The 25,647-nt window shown below is 30.8% G+C and overlaps 1 protein-coding gene and 1 pseudogene across 4 annotated transcripts; one reads left to right on the forward strand and one right to left on the reverse strand.

Annotated features, from left to right (window-relative positions):
* Positions 1–1,959: 1,959 nt before the first annotated feature.
* LOC100779636 (rop guanine nucleotide exchange factor 14) lies at positions 1,960–8,725 on the reverse strand. 4 transcript variants are annotated; one of them, XM_014769216.3, is made up of 8 exons: positions 8,343–8,725; positions 7,351–7,516; positions 4,533–4,925; positions 4,158–4,312; positions 3,957–4,031; positions 3,601–3,870; positions 2,805–3,152; positions 1,960–2,581 (listed from the first exon to the last, which is right to left on the reverse strand). In XM_014769216.3, the coding sequence occupies exons 2-8, from the start codon at positions 7,424–7,426 to the stop codon at positions 2,231–2,233; spliced, it is 1,668 nt and encodes a 555-aa protein (XP_014624702.1). In that variant the 5' UTR covers positions 7,427–7,516; positions 8,343–8,725; the 3' UTR covers positions 1,960–2,230. The 4 variants fall into 4 exon arrangements, with proteins under 4 accessions (XP_014624702.1, XP_003547820.1, XP_006599200.1 ...); XM_003547772.5 differs by having other exon boundaries at positions 7,351–7,481; positions 8,343–8,724; XM_006599137.4 differs by having other exon boundaries at positions 7,351–7,493; positions 8,343–8,724.
* On the forward strand, positions 8,303–25,336 carry LOC100798245 (serine hydroxymethyltransferase 3, chloroplastic-like; annotated as a pseudogene).
* Positions 25,337–25,647: the final 311 nt, after the last annotated feature.

Genomic DNA, 25,647 nt, shown 5'->3' on the forward strand with positions numbered 1-25,647 from the left:
CAGTCCCCACATCATCAGCAGCTGCTTCTTCAGGCTATTCATGGACTTCGTCATTTGCATGATCCACATGGTGAACATCCTCTGCAACAGGTGCAGCTTCCCGTTGTCTACGTGTGGATGTTGTGGGCCTTCGTCGTTGGGAGGCTTCATCTGCATCCCGACTGACTTCTCTCCCTAGGGTTCTTCCTATCACTCTTCCTAAAGCTCAACGCAAACCTCTGGTTCTAACCATAATTTGCACATTAAAATAGTCATAATAATTTATGTAATCATTCAAACAATACTTCAATCAATCCATATTTAGTAATTCATAAATAAAATTTGTATTATTTGTTCATTAACTTTTTTATTACTTTAATATATTCATAAATGCATATAGAAATTCTTTTTTCAAATATATAGAGTTGACAACACTAATTCTAGTAAACTTAAAGTAATGACCAAAATATAACTACAATTTTAGTTTTTATTTCTAACAAATAACTATTTCATTTTTCAACAAATTACTATGACAATAACTTGTAATTTTTTTTTTACTAATAAAAATATTTTATTTTTATACTTCCATATAAATATTTAATACTAAATTGTCAAATATATACTAATAAACATTTGAAATTTATCATATCTAACAAATTTATAAAACACTTTTTAAAATATCAAATATAACAAAATTACTTAACTTCTTGATTAAAAATTACAATAACTATGTAATTAAAATAACAAATACAACAAATTGTAATTTACTTATACTTTTAAAAAAATTACAATAATATATATATATACACACACACACATACATTTGTTTTAAAATAAACAAATTACTTAACTTCTTAATTAAAAACCAACTTCAAAAAACAAATATAATTAATTAAATAAAAATACAAAAAAATATTAATTTGTTTAAAATTTTAAACAATTTATAAAAAAATTCTTTCAAATTTAAATAAAAAAATTAAAATCAATTTACAGATTGGAGGATTACATAATCTGTATAAGTCATACGGATTACCAATCCGTATGCGTTATGCTTTATACGGATATTCGTAACGCATATGGATTGACAATCTGTATTGTATGCCTTATACGAATTGCCCAATCTCTCTCAATCCCTGCAACAAACGCACAAACAACAAATGCACAAACGCAATGGAGACAAACTTATCGAAGGAGAAGATGAATACGATGGTCTTGGCGGTCACTGACAGCAGGATAGGTAGCGCGAACGGCGGCAGCACGAGGAGAAGGAGGAATGAAGAATGAAGAAGATGAAGGCGCTGCGTACGGACAAAATGAGAAAGAGGGAGGAAGGAGTTTTTAAATTTTAAGGGAAGGACATTTTTGTCACGTCACATTATTTGCTGGGTGTACCAGCAATTCTGCTGGTGCCTAAAGCAAAACTATCACAGGAATCATCAAAAAGGAAAAGAGTACTAAGGATGGCACGTTGCTAGAGGTTACATGTGCGTCAATTACGTGAAAACTTGAAACAATCAATACAAGCATCTATATAAATTGACAATTGGACGTGAATTTGATTACACAATGAGGTAGAATCAAACACACACTTAAGCCTAATAAGGAATTCCTTGCTTGATGGTGTCATTAAAAGACAAAATAAAAAATAAAAATATAGGATGAAAAGGCCCAAATCTATATACAAAATTCCACTTGCTTTCAATGCATTATACTTCATTTATTTAGGAAGATAACCGGATTCTACAAGAATTTTAGGTTGCCGATACCTGCGATTATGAAATGTTCAAGCTCAAATTAAAAGCCTCATGATAGTTGAAACTTGGGTATGACTTAAAAGAAATGTTAGAAAGACGTTCTCTAACACATTTTTGTTAGCTAAAAATTGTTAGATCTCGCGACATCATGCATGAAACTCATTACATATACAGTAGAACCCACATAATTTTGTTAAGTCTAATAAAGTTTATCAACAATAGTGTGTTGAAATGAAAAGGTGTGCCAACATTCCTCTTTAAATATTCAAATTGTCAGCTTAGCCATTAAGAAACTAGGATATACAATCAGAATCTACGACTGGAATAGTTGTGCACAAGACACAAAATTCCTAGGCAACAAAAGCACCCAAAATCTATAAGGCAAACTTGTCAGTTTGCTTCTATTCATACTGCTAATATGGTAATAATACTAACAATACTTATCATTTACAAAAGCCAACTACTCAGTCACTGTGAGGAATTGAGGAGATACTCTTTTACAAGCCTCTACCAATGCACCACAATCGACCACGGCTTGGTGTGGTGGGTACAGAGCTAGTAGCATTGGCCTGAGTAGATGAGAGTTCTATATCAGAAGTGCTGCCACAACTAGAAGCACAATATTGTCCATCTGCCTCGTTCATCTTATCGATTAATGAGTGCCTGATACGCGAACCAACCACCCAAGCTTCAGAAAGATTTATCCCAGGGGAGCAACTTGCTGAAATAGGTGTATTGGGATTGCTTAAAGCATCCTCTTGCAATATATCTGCTATTCTAGATAGTATGCTGAAGGCTAAACTTCCAAGAACTCTTGAGTATGCTTCCAAAATAGAATGTCCAATATCCTACAAAAGTAGAGAGAAAGAAATTAATACTACAGCTAAATGATTGCCTTAAATTTCACAACTTCATTAAGGAGAAACTTGTGGCACCAAAAACTTAGATATCAGTCGTTTTCTTTTCTATTTATCTAATTTATTTTTAAGTAGAAATAAGTTAATTTAACATGGAATTTTCAGTTTGAGGGGGCAAGAAGAAATATATATAAATTACTACTAGGAAACTCACCTTGCCATATTGAACTTTCGCAGCATCCAGAAATGTTTGAGGAAGGTTAGGATATCTGGCTTTAAGCAGATTTAAAAGTGTTTCTGCACGTTCCAGCAATAGTTCCATCTTATCTATACCTGCCATAGGGTCCTTCATGAAAGACCATGAGGTTCGAACTGGGGATTTTCCACTATTTTCTTGTATAATTCTCTCTTTCCATGAAAATGTAGCAGCTTCCAATCTATTAATGGTCTCTAGGGCGGCATGTTCAGAATTCAAATTGAGAGCTTTCAGCATTTCTTCTCTGGAACTCGATTCAGCTATCAAAACCTTGTGCAACTCCTCTCCAAGGCTTGCCTTTCCAGACTAAAACATAAAAACAGATTTTGAAACACTGCAATGAAAATTACAATACAAAAAAAGAAAGAAATCTACCTAGCATAAGGATTGCTATATTTCTTGACAAAGAAAAAAAAAAATCTTCATGATCTGGGATATCTAAAGATGCAGTTTTCTTGTTCATGAAATTAAGCTCAGATTAAAGGCCAATAATTAATATTCCTTATACAATATCATAATTTTTTTTTATTCAAGATCATACTTTACATGATTAACCCATTCAATCTTGAAAATGGATAGACCCCATAAGAACTCCTTTATATTCATCATCATACTTCACACCTTAAATTCTACTCTTTTTTGAACACAGATTACCCTATTTTGTTGCTATCATTTTGCTTCCTAATCAACACTAATGGAGAACAATTTGCTTGAGGCTAAAAGCATATAAATTCAAACCCTCAAAATTGATTACCTTCAGAAGTGCATCCTTAATTAATGTTGGCACGGGCATTTCAAGCAACATATTATCATTGATAGCTTTGGCAGCCTTGAATATCTGCTGTACTACCCTTCCCTGATTAAGCAGCCTCTTTCTTTCAATGTCAGAGAGCCCGGTTCTTGGTACTCGGGGTGATGGAAGCCACCATCTTTTGCTATGTCTTCCACTTGTGTTCCTCCCTTCTGACCGGCTTCCTTCCTCCGCATACCAAAATTCAGTTTGCACCATTGAGTCTAGTGCCTCCTGTCAACCAGAACACCAAAAAGATGTCAGTCTAATAAGTAACAGAAAATTTCATGGTCTTACATTAGAATGAAGAGATGACCTACAATAAGCATAGAGTCCAACTTCTGAAGTGCTGGAAGATTCATTTGGATGTCTGCACGAGCTTTTGGGGTCATTATCTGTTCAAAGAGAATTGATACCTTATTTTACTGCAATGTGAGATATATATATATATATATATATATATATATATGTATGTATATGAAAACATCCACCATTTCCTTTCCAGTTCAAATAAAAGATACCTCAAAGATTCCACCATTGGCACCATTTTGCTTAGCTGGAACTAACTGAACCATATAATTCGTAGGAGACAACAACCAGCCCATTTCTCGTCGCCATTTGCTCTTCCTCTCTTCAGATAGAGGTTCCAATTTCCATAACTCACCAAAAACTGTCACTGCATATTTTCATCTTACTTTCAGATTGGCTTAAAAAAAACCAGAGGAACAACATAAATGAGATCAATTGTATATAGGTTTTAAAAATTTGTGTTTACCATTTTTACCCTAAAATCTTTGAAAAGGCATACTATTTCTTTTCTAGTGATACATTTTCTAAACTATATGTACTTATCAATGAAACCAAAAGATATAGTAAAAATGCACTTAAAGCAAAACCTGCAAGGTTTGTGATGGCAGTAGACAGTGCCAAAGCTGTATTGAGGCCTTTAGCTCCTCCTGTAACATCACCACCTAGAAACAGCTTTGCAAACTTTTCTTTCATGGCTTCTACATCTGAACAATTGACAACGTCAAAAGCGGACTTATCTTTAAGATAAAAATGTTGAGGACTTTCCGTGAGTTCCCACTCTTCCAATCCGTGATCATCTCTTTTCATTGTCAAACATTTTGAAGAGAATGATCCAAAAGCATCTTTGCTGGATGAAGAGCTGGAGTCATCATCATTGAATGAATCAGTTATACATCCATCTCCTCTGCTAGTTCTGCTTTCATCTCCGTAAGATTGATTATCCGGAATGCAATTCTCAAGGCCATTATATGTCATAATCCCTGAAACATTATAAATTCATAATTTTGATTTCCAGCATTTGCTATGGTTGACTTTAACAGTATAGCCAAAATCCAAATCCTCAAGAACAAAATGAATATGCAGCTTTAAAAATGTCAAAAATGAAAGAATATATTCTCAGTGATCTTGGATAAGCAAAGCAATGTAAAGCTGCAACTAAATTAAGTAGCATATGAAGAAATAAAAGTGAAACAGGAAATATGTCAACAACATGTTTACAACAAAGCTTTATAGCATAAAAATGACTTTTAGTCGGTGCTATTTAAGGGAAAAGTTATATATTTTCTCCTACTTATTCACACAAACACAAGCTACTTCAGAAACATAACTGAACTTGCATGGCAGCATTTTACTAAGTTATTGGAAAACATCTTTTACATACCTAAAAATTGATTCAAATACTTAGGTCTTAGGATCTCAAAAAATGTAGAGTTCTTCTACCATTCTCAATTTCTCATTTAGGATGAATAATTAGCAATTGAGATTCCACCATTTCTCCTTCACAGATATTCTGATGAAATTTATAACGTTTTCCCAGTCAAACATTTCTTCTGGTCGTCTTAACAAATTAACGGACCTACTGCAACATTGGCGAGAATATACATCATCCTCGCCAATGTTAAAACTATAACTATTAATAATGGAATTTTCATAAACAATTTCAACATTAAATCATTTCTTAAATTTTTAATTTTTTTCTAATTTACATTAACTTCTCACTACTTTTATATTATTAGTTCTTTTTATTTCACTATTTTTTATTAGTTCTTTTTATTCTATTATTTTTTAGAAAGAAACTGTGTTTAACTTCTAGTCATTTATTTTTAAAAAAATATTATTTTTTTATTAACTGTATTTAACTTCTACTCATTTTATTTAAATTCTCAATAATATAAATAATATATAAATTTAAACTATATATGTTTCACCCCTCAAGTTCACACCATAGAGAAAGGGTATAATAACCATCGGTCAAATTTGTCCACATGTATTCACATGCAAGTGTCATCATCAGTTAATTTGTTTATTTCTTTTTTATTTGTACCATGTATTCCACCTTGCATTTTGTGTAATAAAATTATAATTTTGATTGAAGTTAAATTACAATTTCAATTTCATGTGTTAAAGATTTTAAAATGTAAATATATTTTTGTTCTGGGATTTTTTTATTGGGTAGCCTGATTGATTTCTAGGCCTTGTAAGAATGATTTTATTTAGAAAATTTTCTGCGGTATGGGAGAAAATTGAATACGATGGATCACCTAAACTGAAAACCTAATCAAGTGAGACAAAAAGTTCTGAATGGAAAACATAAGCTCCCAGTGATATGACAGAATGGGACAGTGGGAGTGGGACACAGCAACCACTTCCAATTCAAATGGGATCAAATAAAAACAATAATAACAACAAGGACAATAGATAAGTGAAACCCAAAGAGAAGATAATCCCCACACATGGGTCCCATACAAATAGAAAGAAAACAGTTCCAGTTATGTTTTCAATTTCCCTCTTTTATCCGAAAGTTTGGATTGGGAAAATGTATGCTTAATTTTTTTATACTGTTTATTTATTATGTTTATACCATTTCTTATAAAATTATAAAACTAAAAATAAAGTGTCAATTTTTAGAATTATTAATAAAAATATATTTAAGTAAAAAAAATAAAACACAAATGAAAACATTGTTTTCCAAAACCAAAGAATTGTGTTCTTTGTAGTAAAAAATAGCAGGCTAAAGTTAGGTTCTAAAATTCTGCTAATACGAAAAATTTCAATTGAGAAAGCAAATCAAATGTTGTAAACTTGATGAACTACTAACGTTGTCCTTTTCTAATAGGATGGCACAGGCAAGACCACATTTTTTTTCTTTATTCTTGTTTTTTGCTTTAAAAATAAGTAAGAGCTTATTTCATGAAGCATGTGATGTAATGTTACTGGTGAAAAAGAAAATGAAAAAAAAAAGATTATTATAATGATTCAAGGTAAGACAAACTAGTATTACTATGGTCCAAATAGGAAGATGCCGATTGCCGATCCTAGTAAAATATCGATAAAAATGAGATATTTTAATTATTAGTAACCGAAGAAAAACGTCAAATTTCAAATTCAAATATCTATTTTTATTGAATAATAATAAAAACAGAAACAAATGTCAGACCCTCGGTCGAAACTGGAAAGATTCAAATTTGGTTCATGGGTACACTTAATATTTATTATTTTCTCCCTCAGTGGACCCTTCTTTTTAAAGTAAAATTACTAATAATTACACAATTTTCAACTTGGAAGATTCTCGAACCATAAACAAGTACTTTTATGAATGTAGTAATAATGAAATAACGTTTTTTCTCACCGAAAAAGAAATAGAAGATTACAGTTACTAGAGTAAAATAGGGAGTAAGAACTTACTCTCTGGCTCATCAAAATCAATGCTGATTTTGGCTTCCTTTGTGCAGCAAGCCAGTCTCTTTCTCATCAGCGACATACTTTTCTCTTTGTGCCTCTCCAATATGACGATGATGGTTTGAATTCGGGCTTCACTAAAAAGGTCACTGTTGTTTCAATAATTATCACACTGTGTCCACCAACAAAAATATCCCAAAATTCTTCTTCTTGTACATTAACAAAATATACAAAATAACTAAACAAAAACAAGGTCCTTATGTCCAAGCAAGGCACAGAAGATATTATACCCTGCTATTCAAACCTTACTATACGTTACACATGATATTACTATATTATATTATACGTTATTAAAAAAGAAAAATAAAGGTACATGCCATGTTGTATGTATGTCAAACGGTAATTAATTAGGAGCAATTGAATAATAATAATAATAATAATAATAATAATAATAATAATAAATAATAATCAGAGAGAAATTAAAAAAAAATGCAAAATAGAAAAAGTACACTGTTTGATAAAAAGGTACGACCTCATCGTAACTTAATAGAAGCCATGGTCAAAAAGTGTGAGAAAGCGAAGGATGGGTGATCTGATGCAGCATGTGCAAGGCAGATTCGACCATTTCATTCCCACATTTTCAATTTCAGAGATGATTACTTTTGCAAAAAAAAAAAAATTATTTTTCCAACATTTTTAAAATTTAAGTTTAAGTTTAACTTAATCTTATAAAATTCACTCGTAAGATGAGAATGATTTCCAACAGAAACTACCAAGGAGAGTAGTAAGAATGATTTAGTGTTAAGGAAGAAAAAAGAGAGAGGTCGTCGAATCAAAAAAACAAAAAAAAACTAATAACTAACATTGATGAAAAAACAAACTATCGAGTTTCACCAGAAAAAATGTAGGAATCAAAACGCAGCGCATAACTAAGCTGAAGCCACGCGAAAGTGAAGGAATGGAACAGAGGAAAAGTAGAGAGTGGAAGGAGAAAAAACCTGAGCAAATTGAAATGGTAGATCTTCTTGCAGACTCGTACAACAAGAGAGCATTGTTGTTCGTTTGTTAGTTCAAACCTTCACAGTGGCATTTTAAAGAACTTAAATTTTGTCAGCGGAAAAAGAGAGACTGAACCGAAGAATGAGTAATGGCGTGTTGGTGTGCATTTAATACTAGGAGAGAAGAAGAAGAATTACTAAGCATGAAAACAGAACAAAAAATGACGGAACAGAAGAGAAGAGAAACGGTGCATCGGGTAACGTAGAGAAGAGCGTCTTCGCTGAATCTGGACCGTTTGATCAGCCGTTCCATGTGGCTGATGACGCTCTGGTTCACACGAACGGTCACGATGATGGGGTGCAGGGTTTTATGGTGGGACCGAAGATAGTGGGGCCTAGGGGTCCAATGATATAACGCCGTATTAGGATCTCGAAGGCGAAAAAACAACTTTCTCGTGAGAGAGGCTTTCTATGGATTTCAAAATTAAACGAGCTCAGACAGTGGCACGTGGATAATGTATTTATTTGAAGCTCATTTTTTTAATTTAAAAGAAAAAAATACATTTGAAGCTCATTTAATTTGTGGCCCGAGGTAGTCAATTAATTTTTTTTCCATCTCCTTTTCGGAGTTTGAATTTAAAAGTTACCCACATAAATGCAATCTCCTTTTCTGTCGCTCCGGTACAGGTGTTAATTAAATTTTCCTAGTTTGAATTTAAGAGTCATATTAAATGATATTTATTACAATATGTTTCTGCTATTAAAGAAGTTTAGAAGTATTAAATATTTTTGTGAAATTGATTTTTATTAACAATAATTATAATCACGTTTAAACCTCATCATTCTTTTCCAAAAATATATTTTATAAAAATCATATTTATTTCTTTTCCACAAAAATCAATTTTATTTCTGAGTTACACCCATTAGAGTTTTTGTAAAATAAGTTTATCATTAGTCTAACCCTATGAGATTTGAATAATTTATATAGTAAAACAATAAATTTAAGGCCAAATAATATATTTGGTTTTTATCTTATTTTTCTTTCAATTTATTCCTTTATATATTAGGAATTTTATTTTAGTTTTTTTATGTTTAAAAAAGAACCAAAATGTTCTTTGTTATAATAATAAAAATTAAAATTGTAAAAAATGGATTAATTTCTAGTTTAAGAATTTTTAATTATAAAATTTTACTGCTAAAACTTTTTTAAGGTCATAATATTAAAGTCTATTAAGTTTTAAAATATTATGAATAACTTAAATGAGAGAATTTAGGGGGGAAAATAGGATAAGTTGATGTTAAATTGATAAGTTTTATTTATTTTATATCCTCAATTCATTTTATTTTTCTTTCTATAACTATTTATTGAGAAATTTATTTATATTATTTTTTAAAATTTTATCAACGGAGTTATTTCTTAAAATCTCTCATTTATCGCTTTTTATTTAAATGGTTTAAATATAACTTTGGTCTCCCTATAAAAAGTGTAAGCTCTAAGTGTGTGGTGTTTTAACTTTTAAGGTTTCTATCCAAACTTAGAATGTGTGATGTTTTAAGATTCTTCTCCTCCTCCAAATAGGGATGAAACCAAAAGTTTCTCTTAGGGGGGGGGGGGGGCAAAAATTGAATACTCTGTCTCAAAATAAGTGTCGTCCTAAGTTATTTTACATAAATCAAGAAAAATTAATAAATGGATGAAAGAAAGTGATAATGTTACAAAACTAATCTTATTAAATAGATAGAAGAGAATAATATGAATATTAGATTCAAAAACTATAGTAACATCTATTAGAGGGTATTGATGGAAAAAATAATTCATGTTACATTGAAAAATCAAATGCTACACCAATGACTAATTTTTATTATTACTAATTGTTTAAAATTTAATTTAATTTAATAAAATGTAAAATATTATATGAAAATAAATATGCAAAGTATATACATACAAATAACAAAGCATTTATTTTCACTAATATCGAGCCGTAAAAAGGTTTTTATAATTTATAAAAGATTAATTATATTTTTAGTCCCTCAAAATAATGAATCTATTTTTTAGTCTCCCGAATAAAAATTTGTATTGGATAGTCTCTTAAATTAAAAAAAATAATATTTTTAGTCTCTTCTCTCAAATAAAAGTTTACATTTTTTAGTCCCTCAAATTCTCATAAAGGGACTAAAATTAAAAAAAAAAACATTTTTCATATTTAAAGACTACAAAATGAAAATTTTATTGGATGACTAAAAAAATAGAGCTCTTAATTTAAGGGATTTAAAACATAATTAAGGCATTTAAAATATCAAATATCAATAATGATAATACACTAATATGTTAATTCAAATTTTATTTAGAAACGTTAGAATAATATTTAGTAGTCATTCCCATCATTTTGTTATTATAAGGCCTGACTATGATTGGTTTCATTTTGTTGTATGATTTTTTTATTTGAGTTTAATTCGATAAATATTCTTCATGAATTATGGTTGCCATTGAAGGATGTCATTATCATCAACTTATTTGAAATTTTTTCCATTTTCTTCTTTACGTGGGATTGTCTCCAATCAACTTGGACACTTTTAGGAGGGATGTATATTGTGGATTTTGGTCATGATTTTTATATGGTGAATTTTGGTGTTTTAGAAGATCATCAATAAGTTATTAGCTAGGATGATTTTTTGTCAATACTTGACAATTCATCCATGGGTTCTAGATTTTGTATCTTCTAAAGTGGTCATAAATAGACTTATTTGGATAGGTTTCCTAATTTAGGCATAGGGTACTATGATGAGAATGTGTTCTTAGCTTTGGTGTTAGTAGTAAGAAAGATGATGAAAGTATATATTTATGCGATGAATGCATCCATAGGAAAATTTCCAAGAATTTGTGTGGAAATTAATTTGACATAGCTAGTAGTAGGGAAGGTATGGTTCAAGATTTTTTTGTTCAAAGTTGAATATAAATAACTTTATTTACTATGTAAGCATTGTGGTTTGTATGGTCATATAATGAGATCTTGTCAAAAAATAACGAGGCTTCACAACTTGTACTGAGTGATGAAGGGTTAGAGAAGGGAATGAACATGTAGGCAAACCCTAACCCTAATCCCCAAGAAAATAATAACATAAACAATGTAATTATTAGGGGCGAGGATCTATATGGTCATTGGCTCGTTGTTACAAAAAGGGAATGTATAACTAAATCTCGCACTCAATCAATTGGAGACAATAAAAGGTGTAATTGACGGGGGATAAATTTAAGGAGGAATCCAAACGTGAACCAATTTGATAGTTTAAATCAAATTAAGGAAGGAACTAATTTGGTGGAATATTAGACCTATAAATAATGCTCCAAGGCAACCAACAATTAAAGTGGATTATCAAAATAAATGTGCTTCTAAATAAGTTGGGAAAGGTCACAAGAATTAGCCTATTCCAGTGTATTCTTCATCAAATCTTGCACCTTTAGTAAAGACATCATCCCCTAATAAAGGCATCTTGAAGGATCCTTAGATTAGCAAAATAAAAAGGGTTTTGAACATATCGAGCCTAATTCATCTATGAATCCCAACCCTAATGTTCCAAAATAAGATTACGAAATTGAATCCATGAATGTTGAGATGTTTATGAAGATTTGAGCCCAACATGAAGATAGCATGACAAAAGCCCAAATTCACAAGACAAATATTCATGGGTTGAAATTAATTAGTTTTATGATCTAAATTTTTATTTAAGACCCATTTTCCTATTTTTATGTAATTTTTGTGCTTAATTGTGAGAGAATAAGTTCATATGTCTTTGTATCTTTTCTAGATCAAATATGAGTATTTTTTAGCTTCCAAAGCCATTATGCTAGTTACTGGGTCAGTGAGAAGTAAATTCGAGATAAAATTAAAAGCTTAGTGGGAGATAATTGTTAATGGATAATTAAGGCCTAATGGAAGTGTTAGTGGGAATTCACTACATATGCATCAAGGGTTGCTATACATAGCCTATAAATAGGAACCTCATGTAAGCTTCAATGGCAAAATTTTCAGATTAATCAAATTTAGTGTTTCTTTTTGTGAGTTTTGTTGAATTTGTATCCTTAGTTTTAATTATGAAAAATTATTACAATGCAAATTGAAAAAGTGATGGGTTAAAGTGATGTCTAATAATTCTGATTAAGTGTTTTAGTGTTTATTACCTTGAGAAGCAAAGATGTTCTTTCATTCTAGGATACTCAAAATGATGCTCATAAAGGTTCAAAGAACTGTTGTTAGAATTGAGAACTCAGAAGAATCCTTGAAGCCTATCAGAATGATGAAGTTTGCTTCCCTCTAAGTACTTGGTTCTTGGCAAGATACTAAACAATGAGACCTTACATAGAGGATTCATCAAAGGCTACATGAAGATCATCATGGTTCAGAGTGAATCTAAGCATAGTCTACATCAGAATAATGGAGACCTTGACTTTGAGTTTCTAAACATCAGAATGCATCACTTGAACAAAATCTTCCATATGTTGCCACAATCACTAAAGGCACGGTTAGAAAGGAAGAACCAATTGCATAAGAAAATGCAAGTTGTTGATTGATGAGGTTGTCCATGAGAAACACTGATATGAAGTATCAGATTGTAAGATTGAAGAAATTTGCTCAGTCTGACCTTGAACAGAACACTAACACACCAATAACATAAACTTCTACTAAGTCTTTTTGAAGTATTCAACTTCAAAATGCTTTGAAATTGTGAAGAAGTGTTGAGAGTGATGAAGCTGCACTACATTAGAATGAGATATCAATTTGAACCTCATAAAGGGAATTCATCAAAGTATGGAGCCCACTACAACGATCTTCTTGGGAGCTTTAAGAGACATTTTCAAAAGACTATGAAGACACAAGTTGAAGCATTCCAAATCTGCAACACATCGTGCTAGATCTTTGTGCAAGAAATGTATGTTTTTAGCTTCAACCCTCTTTGTGAGAGTGACCTATTTCTATATTGTGATTTCAAAGCTTCTAATAATCTTAGATATAAGTGTGAGATAAAGTTCTTGAGAGGAATCCCTCTTGTGAGGAGAAATTTTTTTATAATCACATATCCATTTTCTGTAAAGTCCAACAGTGGCTGGCTTAAGAAAAATCTAGTGGTGTGTACTTGGTCTAGTTGAGGTTAGGGTTGAAGTCTAGTGGAGAATTGACAAGTTGTTAAAACCCAATGGTTTGTTGGTCTAGTTGTGTATTTGTTGTATCAATGAAATCTCATCTGTATGGGTGAGGACTAGGCATAACCCAAGTTGGGCTAAACTAGTATAAAAATGTCTATGCATTCTTCCCTCTTCTCTTTCTTTACTCTACCTTGCATAGATCTAAAAATTGGTTTTGATCAAATCATTAAATATGTTATCTTTCCATTTCAACAACAAAACTAAACTTTGTTTTACTAAGTTTTTTTAAAGCAACTATCTTTGAAACAAAGGCTTTAAACTGCAAAAGAATTGTCTTTTCCAGAATTGTTGCATTTTCATTCTAAACAACTCATTTCCATTTTGAGCTCAAAACATGTTCTTATTCTGAAATCATTCATTCTAAACTATTATCAGAAACCTTTTGTTTTCAAGGATACTTTAAAAGTTTTCAAAACCCCAATTCAACGTCCCTTCTTATGGTATTTTTTTCACTTCAAGTTTCCCATTTGTTCTTGGGTTAAAAACTTTATAGTATTGGTTCTAACAACAGGTCGCAATTAAGGCCACACTTTTTCTAGATAACTTTGGTTCTATCAGCACATCACGATTATGATCAAATTCCTTTTTATATCCTTTAATTGTTTTCAAGACGATCCATTAGTAGATTCATATTAGCAAACAAATAATCTGCATTTAGAAACCACTGACAAATCTATTAGAAACTATAAAAAATCCATTTTAAGCATTATTGGATGATTGGATATCCTTCTTATATAGTATTTTGATCATTAATGCCAATAAAATAGAGATATTACAATCAAAATATTAATTACTTTGTAATAATTGATAATAATTGATATTCAACCAAATGTGAAACTATCTCTGTTACAAACTTCCTTACACGATGAGGTTAACTATTATATATTTAGTGATGATATTTTTTAAAGAATATTTAGTTATGATATTTAAACAAACAAAATTTATAATCATTCTATATAAATCTCTATTTTTTCTATCTTCATGTTATTATTACAAACATAAATTATAGTCATTCTACATATTTTATATTTCTATCTAACTCAAGATGTTTACACTTTAAAGTGTCTAAGAATGATTTTGCATATATATTTTGGTCAGTTATGGTACCTATGACCATGATGGATTTGTCCAGTCCAAGACCATAGTGCTTTAAGTACACTTTCATTTAGTTTCAATTGAAAATTTTCATCTTATGAAGCTTGGTAATAAATGGACCTGCAACACTTTAAACAATGTAGAAGTTTTAAGAAAAAAAATTGAGAAATGTAAATTGTGCTCCTAGTCCTTATATTTTGCATGTAACATGTTCTATGGCAATCTTACTACTCTTAGACGTGAATTTTCAATCAGATGTGATTGACAACAACTTTTTCTTTCAAATAGTCTATTTAAAAAATTGATTTAAGTGAACTTCAATTATTATTGCTGCAATTTTGGTCTCTAATAAAGAGATGGTACCTCATCAGGATGAAACATATATTTCTAAAATGTACACCCCCAAAAAGCTTGTATGATATGAAAATATAGACATATTTATGGTATTTGACCTTCTTCAACATTCTAAAGAAATTTAATTCATATTGAAGATCCCTCCATGAATTAGAAAAATTATAGAAATAATATGAAATATCATATTTGATTTTAAGATAAGTTATCCCATCGACCGACCAAAACAAAAAGTTATCCATCGAATTAAATGGTAGTTAGTAAAGAGGGTAAGTTATATAATATAGTAATCTCACTCAATTAAAATATAACAAATTAAATAAAATGTCTTAAATTTGTAGACTTAAGAGAACTAGAATTAAAATTAGAAAAAATAGGTTAATTAATACTTAATAAATTATTATTTTAAGATAAACAAAAAATAAAGTAAACTTTAGACTAGAGGACGTTTGGTACAAAGAAAGTTTTTTGTTTTGGGAATCATGATTCCTGTGAATCATGAATCATATGAATGATTAAAACTTGTTTGATTTATCATAATATTCGTAGGAATGTTTATATAAGATTTTTGGGAATCAAATTTTAAAATGATATTTTTACCAAAATTATAAATATTTACTAAATTAAATTATCTAATAAGAATAATATGAAAAAATTTATTTATATTTACCACAGTAAAACTCTTTTTTTAATTTGGAAAGTTAGATTTCTAGGAATGGTTTTTAAGACATGCATATTTGACATAAGAATTTAAGATTTCCAATTTAATATTCTTGGAAACTTAAAAGAATCCCCCTACTAAATGGTCACTATGTCTTTTAATTTTTCATATCTATAATTATTTAAAAAATAAGTGATAAAATGTATTAATTAAAAAATGGGAGGACTAAAATGACAATTAAGATGAGACATCCCATTGAATTAAATGGTGGTCAATAAAAAATATAAACAATAAACATATACAACTTTTAGCCATACTTTTCAAATTCGCAATTTTAATTTCATTATTATATAATTGAGGGTGTATTCATTCCATAACTATGTGCCTTTATTTTAAGGTTTAGGTTCTCAGATAGTATATCTCAGGTTCTTTGTAGAGGATTTCTACAAAGGATTTCTTCTTGTAAGCTTCAAGAAGGAAATTTTTAGAATACTTGTATGTGTGCTTAGTGTTTGTATATAACTTGATATTCTTAGTGGAAATCTCAACTAAGTTTGTTGATAATATAATTGATGTAGATCCATTGGATCGAACCAATATAAATCTTGTGCCTCATTGAATCTTTTCTACTCTAAATTTTTCTTTTCGACATTTGGATTCAATTACTTGAGATTGTTTTTCAAGTGATTTTAATTTATTACCTTGTAAATTTTTTTTCTGAAATTTATTTTAATATACTACTTCATAATATTGCTTTGGTAAAGATCTTGAATAAAGGATGTGAAAGAAAGTTTTATTTTCTAAAAGTTGTTCAAGTTTGTGAAAATCTGTTGACCCACCTCAAGATTCAACATTGGCCCAACATGGAGATACCTTCTTAACCATGTTTTTTTTATCATAAACACTTCTTATGCCTTGTTGAACTTTGATATAATAAAACATGATTGTCTTTCATGCTTTTAGTCAGTTTTCCTTCTAGTAGTTCTGCTTCTCATGTGGCATAATCTATGTATAGAATGTTGGCATACTTCTAACAGATGCATCACACCTTTCTTCATGCTTAACACTATTCTTCATTCTACTTGATCAAGTGTTGTCTTTTAAACACATTTTCAAAGAAAACCATTACTAGCTAAGTGTAGATAACTTATAATTTTCTTACTTAAACTATAGAAGGTGTTCTATTTCGACAAGACACACACAACAAAACTTATTGTGCACAAAACTAACTTTAAAAGCACTAGTCCCCCAACTACACTAATGAATTCCCACTCACAGGTTTTGTTTAGATAGACTCAAATGTTTTCCATTTGGATGCTCATTTCAATGATGTTACACAAAATTAGGAGGCTTACATACACTTTTTAAGATGGACACATGGTGAGACAATGGATTATAATCCTAGAGCATTTATGACTAAGGAAGACTCTATTTAGAAGCTGGGTTTACTCTTTGAGACACTGAAATTTTTCAGACCTTACCTTCATTTGATTGTTTACCTTCCTTACATTGAACTTCTTTGAATGAAGATTCTTATATAGACCTTAGAGTTAGCCATTTAAAGCTGTTGGAAGAATTTTCAAATACAATCAAGTGGTGTATGTGTTGGCATTTTCATATAGTTACATGTTAATTATTTTTTATTTCTCTTATTGATTTTAAATCTCTCTTTACTGTTTTCTCTACTTCAATTTTTTAGTACAGGTCACAAATTCAAATTTGAATTGTCACAAGTGGTTCTTATTATTGTCTTAATGGTTCCTCTCATGAAAACTTTTGATACTTGTCATGGGTATTGTTTCTAAAGAATATTTCTACAAAATGCTTTTTTGAAATTGTTTCTGGAGGTTGTAGTGCTTGTGCAACAGTCTTCTATAATTTTGGTTTGTTTGTTTTCATCAAGACTAGGTGACCATTGCAAGTATATGTTTTTGAACACTTATAGGTCGAGTTTTAAGCTTGTTTCTTTTGAACAATGTAGACATTTGTATCTCATTCTTCAATTTTTCATTTTCGATGATCCTTCTAGTCATGTGTAGCTTCTAGTCATGCTACCCCTTGACTAAATTCATCTTCTAATCATAACATTTTCTAATAATTTTTGAACTTTGTTCAATTCTCTAGAAAGCATGATCTTTTTTTCATGCTTCCAGTGACCTGTCTTTGTAGTAGTCCTGCTTCTAATGGACATATCCTATTTGTTGAAGGTTGGCATACTTCCAAACTAATGCTTCATACCTTTCTTCATTTTTCTTAATAAGTTCTATCTTATAACCATATACTCAAAGCAAACCATTAGTAGCTTAAGTCTAAAAGATTTAGAATTTGCTTCTTGATAGTTTTTTTGTTAGAAACAAAGACATGGATAATGTCTAACCTCTCAAAACCTCATAGTTTTTATGATAACAATAGTATTAAAATTGATAGACTGATGAGGTGTATACAAGTTTGTCTACCTTTATTGCCTCGCCTTTTCAAAATTATCTCATCATTTAAATTTCAAGAATGTGTAAGGAAGGGAAAAAGGAAGGAATATCAACAAATTATCTATAAACTATTTTCGGACAACATGAATGCTGCTAAGAAAATAACAGTATTATTGTCTATTTCTCTTTTTACCCCCAAACTATTACGTCACACTAAAGGACAAGCTCTGTGAGAGAATGCAAAAAATTGGAAGGTTACAATCCCCACAACAATCATAAAAGATGAAGACTTGCAGAATACAACATGCAATCTAATTTTCTTAAAGTGTTTTCATTTTCACTTTGATACAACCTTCACCTTTGAATGATCAAACACTAAGTACATAGTGGGCAATTATTTGTAGCAAAGTTATTCTTGTAATTTGTTGTTCTTTGTTGTATATTCTCTTTGTGAGAAATGATTGTATTCATTTCAACTTATTGTTTGGAAAGCCAAGAGTGACTTAGTGGTCAAAGAATACTTGGGTGTTTATTAGTCTAAAGGTGAGATTGAGGGTGTGCCCGAAGTGACAAAAAAAATACTTGTTGTAAGTAAGGAATGGCATGAAAGAATTCTTGTTTTGTAATATGTTTTGATTAGTGGAACCCATCTAAGGTTGAAGGAGAACTGAATGTTATTAAACATTTTCATGAAGATACCGTGATCAAATTTAGCATGGATAATAAATGAATCGGGCTAGAAGTTTAAGTTAACGTGTAATCCTAATAGTTTGACACGGGTATCGTATTTTGATCACATATCAAATTGTAGAGATTAAAATGACTTGATACTAGTGCCAAAATTTCATTTAAAAAATTATCTACAATATTCATAAAGACACCTAAAGTCAATTTGGCTTACAACACTCCTAGAGAACCTAAATAGTGTGCCTAATGCCTAGAAGGCTAAAGCATAATACATGCATAGCAGCGCTCGAAACCAAGAAAGCAATGGCTAATGTTGTTTCATAGTGACTAGTATGCCTAACGATCTTGGCATAACGCCTAGTTCTCATGCACAATGAGAGAGTCCTAAATTTGATTATTAATGTGAAAAAAAAGTTTTTAGATATTATTTTTACTCTCTAACGAACAAAAAAGAAGGAAACTCCTAATAATTTCATTTTCTGCCATTCAAGAATGAACGAAGTGGGAGCAATCTTTGAAAATTCAAGGATTTATCATATGTCTCTCTTTTTATCCTCACCTTTGTTATCATGCCCATTGCACATTTGGTGGAGTGGATATATAAGCTGCTAGGCCCATATGGGATGAAGCTACCTCAACTAATTCCTTCAAGAATAAGACTCATATCTTGTAGCAGAACTTTTGATTGCTGAAAAGCAAAGGATCGCCTTGGCTATGCACCCATCGTAATACTACAGGTTCTATGACGTTTCAGAAACGTAATAATATATTATATGCTCTAATGCTCTGTCATGGACATTCTTTGTGTTTTTTCATACTTTGAAAGAAAAAAAAACATGATGAGAAGCTGGCTAACTCAAGGCCACCAAAATCACTGATGATAACGAGTTGAGATTATCTAATATATCATGAAATCAAGTATGAGATGTTACTCTTAAATGGTGATATTTTAGTGCACCAAGGTTCTTACATCTATAGTAGTGAGCATACATTAATCATACTTCTTTCCTGGTGTTTCACCCTTAATAATGAGATTGTAATTTTTCTTGTAAGAGGGTCTGTGCAGGACAATTGAACCATACACACACTTGATTTTCCATTTCATGGTCTAGGGTTCTACCGAGTAAGTCAAGTTTTGTTGAAATTCCATCCAAATATTTTTTTTTAGTTTGTGTTCCATGGTAACTATTATTAATTTCTTATTAATTATTTGCAGAAGGAAAGCTTAGTGCATGTGCAAACCATGAAGGAGTAAACTACTACAACAACCTCATCAATAAGCTCATGGCTAATGGTCATAATTCATTAATATTTATTTCTATAACTCTTTACATTGGATTAGTATCTTATCCATATGGTTGTTAATCATATATAATCACCATAAATCATGCAGGCCTACAACCATATGTGACCCTTTTTCCATTGGGACGTTCCCCAAGCCTTAGAGGATGAGTATGGTGGTTTTTTAAGCCCTCACATTGTGTAAGTGAAATCAATTTCCTTCCATTGTACGAATGTTGAGAGAATTTTTTAGTGAATCTAATGATATGATAAACATATATAATTCATATGAACATGCAGAGATGATTTTAGGAACTATGCTGAACTTTGCTTCAAGGAATTTGGCAATGGGGTGAAACATTGGATTACTTTGAATGAACCTAGGAGTGTGAGCAAGAATGGCTATGCAAATGGCAAGTTTGCACCTGGTCAGTGTTCTGATTGGCTAAAACTGAATTGCACAGGTGGTGATTCCGGAACTGAGCCCCATTTGACTTGGCGCTACCAACTTCTTGCTCATGCTACAACAGCCAAACTGTATAAGACCAAGTATCAGGTCCCCTGTATTCTTGAGCTGTTTTAATTTTAAATAACCAAATGCTTTTTAAACCCGTAAGGAATCTTTGTGTCCTGAAATTTAATGATACTTGAACTTTTCTAATAAAAGGATCAAAGAGTACAAAAGCCACATGTAATTTCTATTTGGTGAAAGATCATAATTTATTTTCATGTAAAATTATTGACTGCTGTTAGTAATTAAACTGACAAAATATTTAAAAGTGTGTATGCAGGCATCTCAAAAGGGTTTAATAGGGATTACCTTGAATTCTGACTGGTATATGCCGGTTTCTAAAGAGAAATCTGATCGAGACGCTGCACGTAGGGGCCTTGACTTCATGTTTGGATGGTAAGTTTATACTCAACATTCATAGCTTGAAGGGAAGGAAAATTGACAAAGAAAATATTTATTTTTGAAAATATGATCATATAGTGACTGATGGTATACTACATTTAGTAAGAAAAATATGGGCCAACATTATTGATCGCTATTAGTTGACAATGTCACTTAGATTGATGTGTTAGTACCTTTTCTTATCTGTGGGATGATTTGTGTTTACTCAAAGGATTATTTTTAGTCCTCAGAGTTATGCATTTTCTGATCATGTTCATTAGGAAAGAACTCACAAGATTATTGTACTAGCAATGTCATGCAATGCAAGAGATGAACCTGGATTTATGTTTACCACTTTCAAAAAGGCAGGAAGAGCAGTGAGCATAAGGTATTGTTTTCTAGCTAGAGAATGTCATATTCTTATAGTCTATGTTTCTATTATGTTTTTGTTTTGTTTGGTATGTTTAAAAGGATAACAGGGAAGATCTCCCAAACGACACCCGAAAATGCAAAACAATCCAAATGTAATCTACATATTGAGAATTCTCCCTCTCGGAGATGGGAGATGCCTGCACAAATGTAATCTACATATTAGTATGACAGTGACAAAGATAATTCTTAATGCCAATGGACATTGTAAAATATTAGGTGGTAATACTGATATTATATAGGTGTTTGGTAACATGTTGGGGATCCACATTTACTATAAAGACATGTTAAATTTGTTGCTTTGAGCTAGATAGATTCCTCCACTACTAAAAAAATGAGTTTTAACATCGTCCTATTAACATCGGTTATTTGAAAACCAATGTCGTTAAGCACTTACAACATCGGTTTTCAAATAACAGATGTTAAAATTGAATTTAGTGTGATTTTAACATCGGTTATTTGAAAACCAATGTTGTAAGTGCTTAACGACATTGGTTTTTAAATAACCGATGTTAATATAAACTTTTTTTAATTATTTATATATTTTAAAAAAATCATATATTGCGTTATTAATTATATTTTAATAACAATAGGCATATGACTGAGACAAGTATGCGAGCCGGGAATATCGATGTGTATGGATTCCTCGAGTCACAGTCTATCCAGAGATCTGGCCAATCACAATTTGAATCATAAAATTACATTAAGAATTGGATGCAAAATTCAAAACGGGATGTGTACCAAGGAGCCTACCTGAATGGGTAACTTAAACTCAACAAATGAATTTAAATAATATATAATAGTATAATAACCTATATTGGTCTCCACTGCAGTGCACATTGGCAAATGATCGTCATTTTGCCTAAGGAAAATATTGTCATTTGGTTTTGTTCGTTGCATAATAAGTCAGACAACTACCTCAAAGGCATAATTAATAGGTCAGTGTTGTTTTTCAATACATTTGCATTAGCATTAGTCAGGTAAATCAAAATTTTAAATGTACAATAAGAATTTATGTTTGTATTCAATAGTGCTTTGAAAGGACTTGACGATACTTAACAAAGTAAATCCAAGCCTCTTGCTAGGTGGATTGTTGTTAAAGTAAGTTATTTAAACAATATGTTTTTACTTATATTTTAGTACTGTGTAGACTAATTTGTACTGAACGTTGCATATCTAAATTTAATAATGTATTTAGTGTAATAGACAAAAAGGAAGCACTAAGTGTGGGTATTACGTCATGCACTGGATGTCAACTATAATCTTAGGAAATTTCCAGAATAATTGGGAAATGGTAATTTTTAATTCACCAAATTTCATATTATTATGATTGCTAATATATTATTAACTTATGATTTATTATATCATGCAGTATTTCACTGATCCTAGACCATTGGAACCAGAAAGATTGAAGGCGCTTTGCAACCAGTGGGCAAAGTACTATTTGAAAGTTAAAAATGAAACTTAGGATGTTTAGACAATTTTGTAATTCTAGTTTATATTTACTTACTTAATTTACAATTCATGTCTCAACATTAAATATGCTTTAAATTCATAATAATTAGTAAATTTCTCATTGAATTTTTTGGTAAAAACTATTTCAAAACGGAATGAAAATTATATGTTGTGTGGTCTGATTTTAAAATTTGCAGGTTATTTTTGGGATTTATTGAAAAAACAGACATCATGTTTTAAAAAAAAGTTCTAAAACAACATCGGTTTTTAAAATAACTGATGTTGATTTATAGATTTATAATTTTTTTTCATAATTTGTATTATATAACATCGCCTATTTAAATAACCGATGTTAAATGTCACTTACAACATTAGTTTTTTACAAAATCGATGTGAAATGTTACTTACAACATCATTTTTTTAAAAATCGATGTTGATATATAGATTTATAACTTTTTTTTTCATAATTCGTATTATATAACATTGTCTATTTAAATAACCGATGTTAAATGTCACTTACAACATCAACTTTTTAAAAAACCGATGTGAAATGTTACTTACAACATCAATTTTTTAAAAACCGATGTCAAATGTCACATTTAACATCGGTTATTTAAAAAACCGATGTTAAATGTGACTTACAACATCGGTTTTTTTAAAAACCGATGTTGATATATAGATTTATAACTTTTTTTTTCATAATTCTTATCATATTACATCGCTTATTTAAATAACCGATGTTGTATTTATTAGTTAGCATCGGTTTTTAAAAACCGATGTTAACGATACTACTTTCCACATCGGTACTTTCAACATCAATTAATAACCGATGTTAAAAGTCTTAAATAACTGATGTTGAAACCTTATTTTCTAGTAGTGCTTTTCTTTTAATCTGTGATTGCGAGTGTTTTATCTTCTTTGTTCTTTGTTCTTCCTTCTATCTTTATTGTAGATATTTGGCAGTGTTTTAAAAATGGCACTCAGTTTGGTGTGAACATCAAGTAATATATGTATGAAACTGTTAACATCTGTGTATGATGTATTTGATTTGTAGTTGGCAATAACAAAGTAGCTTTGGAGTTCTCGATTTCTGTATTTTGCTGTTTAGAATTTTTATATGTTATTTGAATTTATGACTAAGAATGATCTATTTTGTCCATGGAATCACATGCAATTGCAAATACTAGGTGATGGAAGTAGCTTCCTAGACTATGGCTTGAGTGAAGCTGATCCTGAAGTTCGCGCAATTATTGACAAGGAAAAGGACCGGCAATTTAAAAGTCTTGAGCTTATTGCTTCTGAGAATTTTACATCTAGAGCAGTGATGGAAGCAGTTGGTTCCTGCCTCACAAATAAATACTCAGAAGGATTGCCGGGTAAAAGGTAAAGGTCTCTTTGATTTAAGAAAATGTTTTTCATTTTCATTTTTTCAAGATTTAGAAAACATGTTTTTTTTTTGTATCCAGTTTTTGTTCTTGGAAAATAAGAATATTAAAAATGTTTTTGATTTATTCATTTTCAAAGAATTAAAATTTCATAAAATTTCATTGTACATGTAAGGTACTATGGTGGCAATGAGTACATTGATGAGCTTGAAACCCTATGTCAACAAAGGGCTTTGGCTACATTTCATGTAGATGGAAATAAGTGGGGTGTTAATGTTCAAGCTTTATCTAGTTCCCCAGCTAATTTTGCAGTATTCACTGCAGTTCTTAAACCACATGATTGAATAATGGTAAATTATTTTCCCCGCACTGGATTTTGACTATTCCAATTGGCAGCCCATTATTGTAACTGTTCTAATGTACAATGGCATGTTACCAGGGTTTGGACTTGCCTCACGGAGGACATTTGTCTCATGGGTTCGTGACACCTAAAAAACGTGTATCAGCCACATCAATTTATTTTGAATGTATGCCTTATTGACTTGATGAATCAACAGGTGTTTTTTGTTTTCTCTTTAAAATTATTACAAATATATTGGCTCATTTGTGAGATAAATTATTCTTTAACCCACATCGGAATCACAATAGGTCTTATTGATTATGATATGCTGGAGAAAATTACTACTCTTTTTCGACCAAAACTCATTATTGTTGGTGCCAGTGCTTATCCTCGAGACATTGACTACCCTTGCATGAGAAAAGTATGTTTTGTACTTATGCATTTTCTGGAATTATAAATTGCTTATGATGGATATGGCTCTGATATATATTTTTATTATTCCAAGAATCAAGCAGGTTATCAGATATGAAGGATGCATCCAAAAATAAGTGATGAAAAATGGTCTTCACCATATAGCAATATCACTAGGTTATGTTGCTTCTAAAGTAATGACCAAGTTGTAAGTGATGTGCACTAGACAATAATAGAAATGAAACATGGCGGATATAGGACTTACAAATAAGTCATCTCTGATTTGTGTCCTCTTTAAATCAATTATGGAAGCACCATTCAATGCCCCAGAAAGTTGTGAAGTATTCTTATCAAATATGAATTCTGTAACAGGATTAGCAGGAAAATCCATCCTGAGCTTCACCATTTTGCGAGTGAGGCACTGGTGATATGGATCGCAGGGATCTTTTTGGCAATTAATACTCCAGATATCGTCACAAATTCAATAACATCGGTATCCACCAAAGCAGATGAGAATAGTGTGCGCGTAGTAGCTAATGTGGCATGACCACAAAGTTTAACCTGCAGAAGGTGGTTCAAGTTAATGTTAGATAAGTGATTTAATATCATGGACCTCAAAGATCCAATTTTATCTAATAAGTCAAGATTTTTAATGTTGGGTTCTAACTCAACTTTAAGAAAACTTATAA

This window comes from Glycine max, chromosome 16 (genome assembly GCF_000004515.6).
Source record: "Glycine max cultivar Williams 82 chromosome 16, Glycine_max_v4.0, whole genome shotgun sequence".
In the NCBI taxonomy this organism is placed as follows: domain Eukaryota; kingdom Viridiplantae; phylum Streptophyta; class Magnoliopsida; order Fabales; family Fabaceae; genus Glycine; species Glycine max.

Bases quoted from the DNA above. Each gene is read 5' to 3' on its own strand.
- LOC100779636 (XM_014769216.3), bottom strand. From the start codon at position 7,426: ATGTCGCTGATGAGAAAGAGACTGGCTTGCTGCACAAAGGAAGCCAAA. The intron at 4,032-4,157 runs GTATCTTTTATT...CTCTTTGAACAG, and splicing joins CCAATGGTGGAATCTTTGAG to ATAATGACCCCAAAAGCTCG. The intron at 3,153-3,600 runs GTAATCAATTTT...TTTATGTTTTAG, and splicing joins TTAAGGATGCACTTCTGAAG to TCTGGAAAGGCAAGCCTTGG.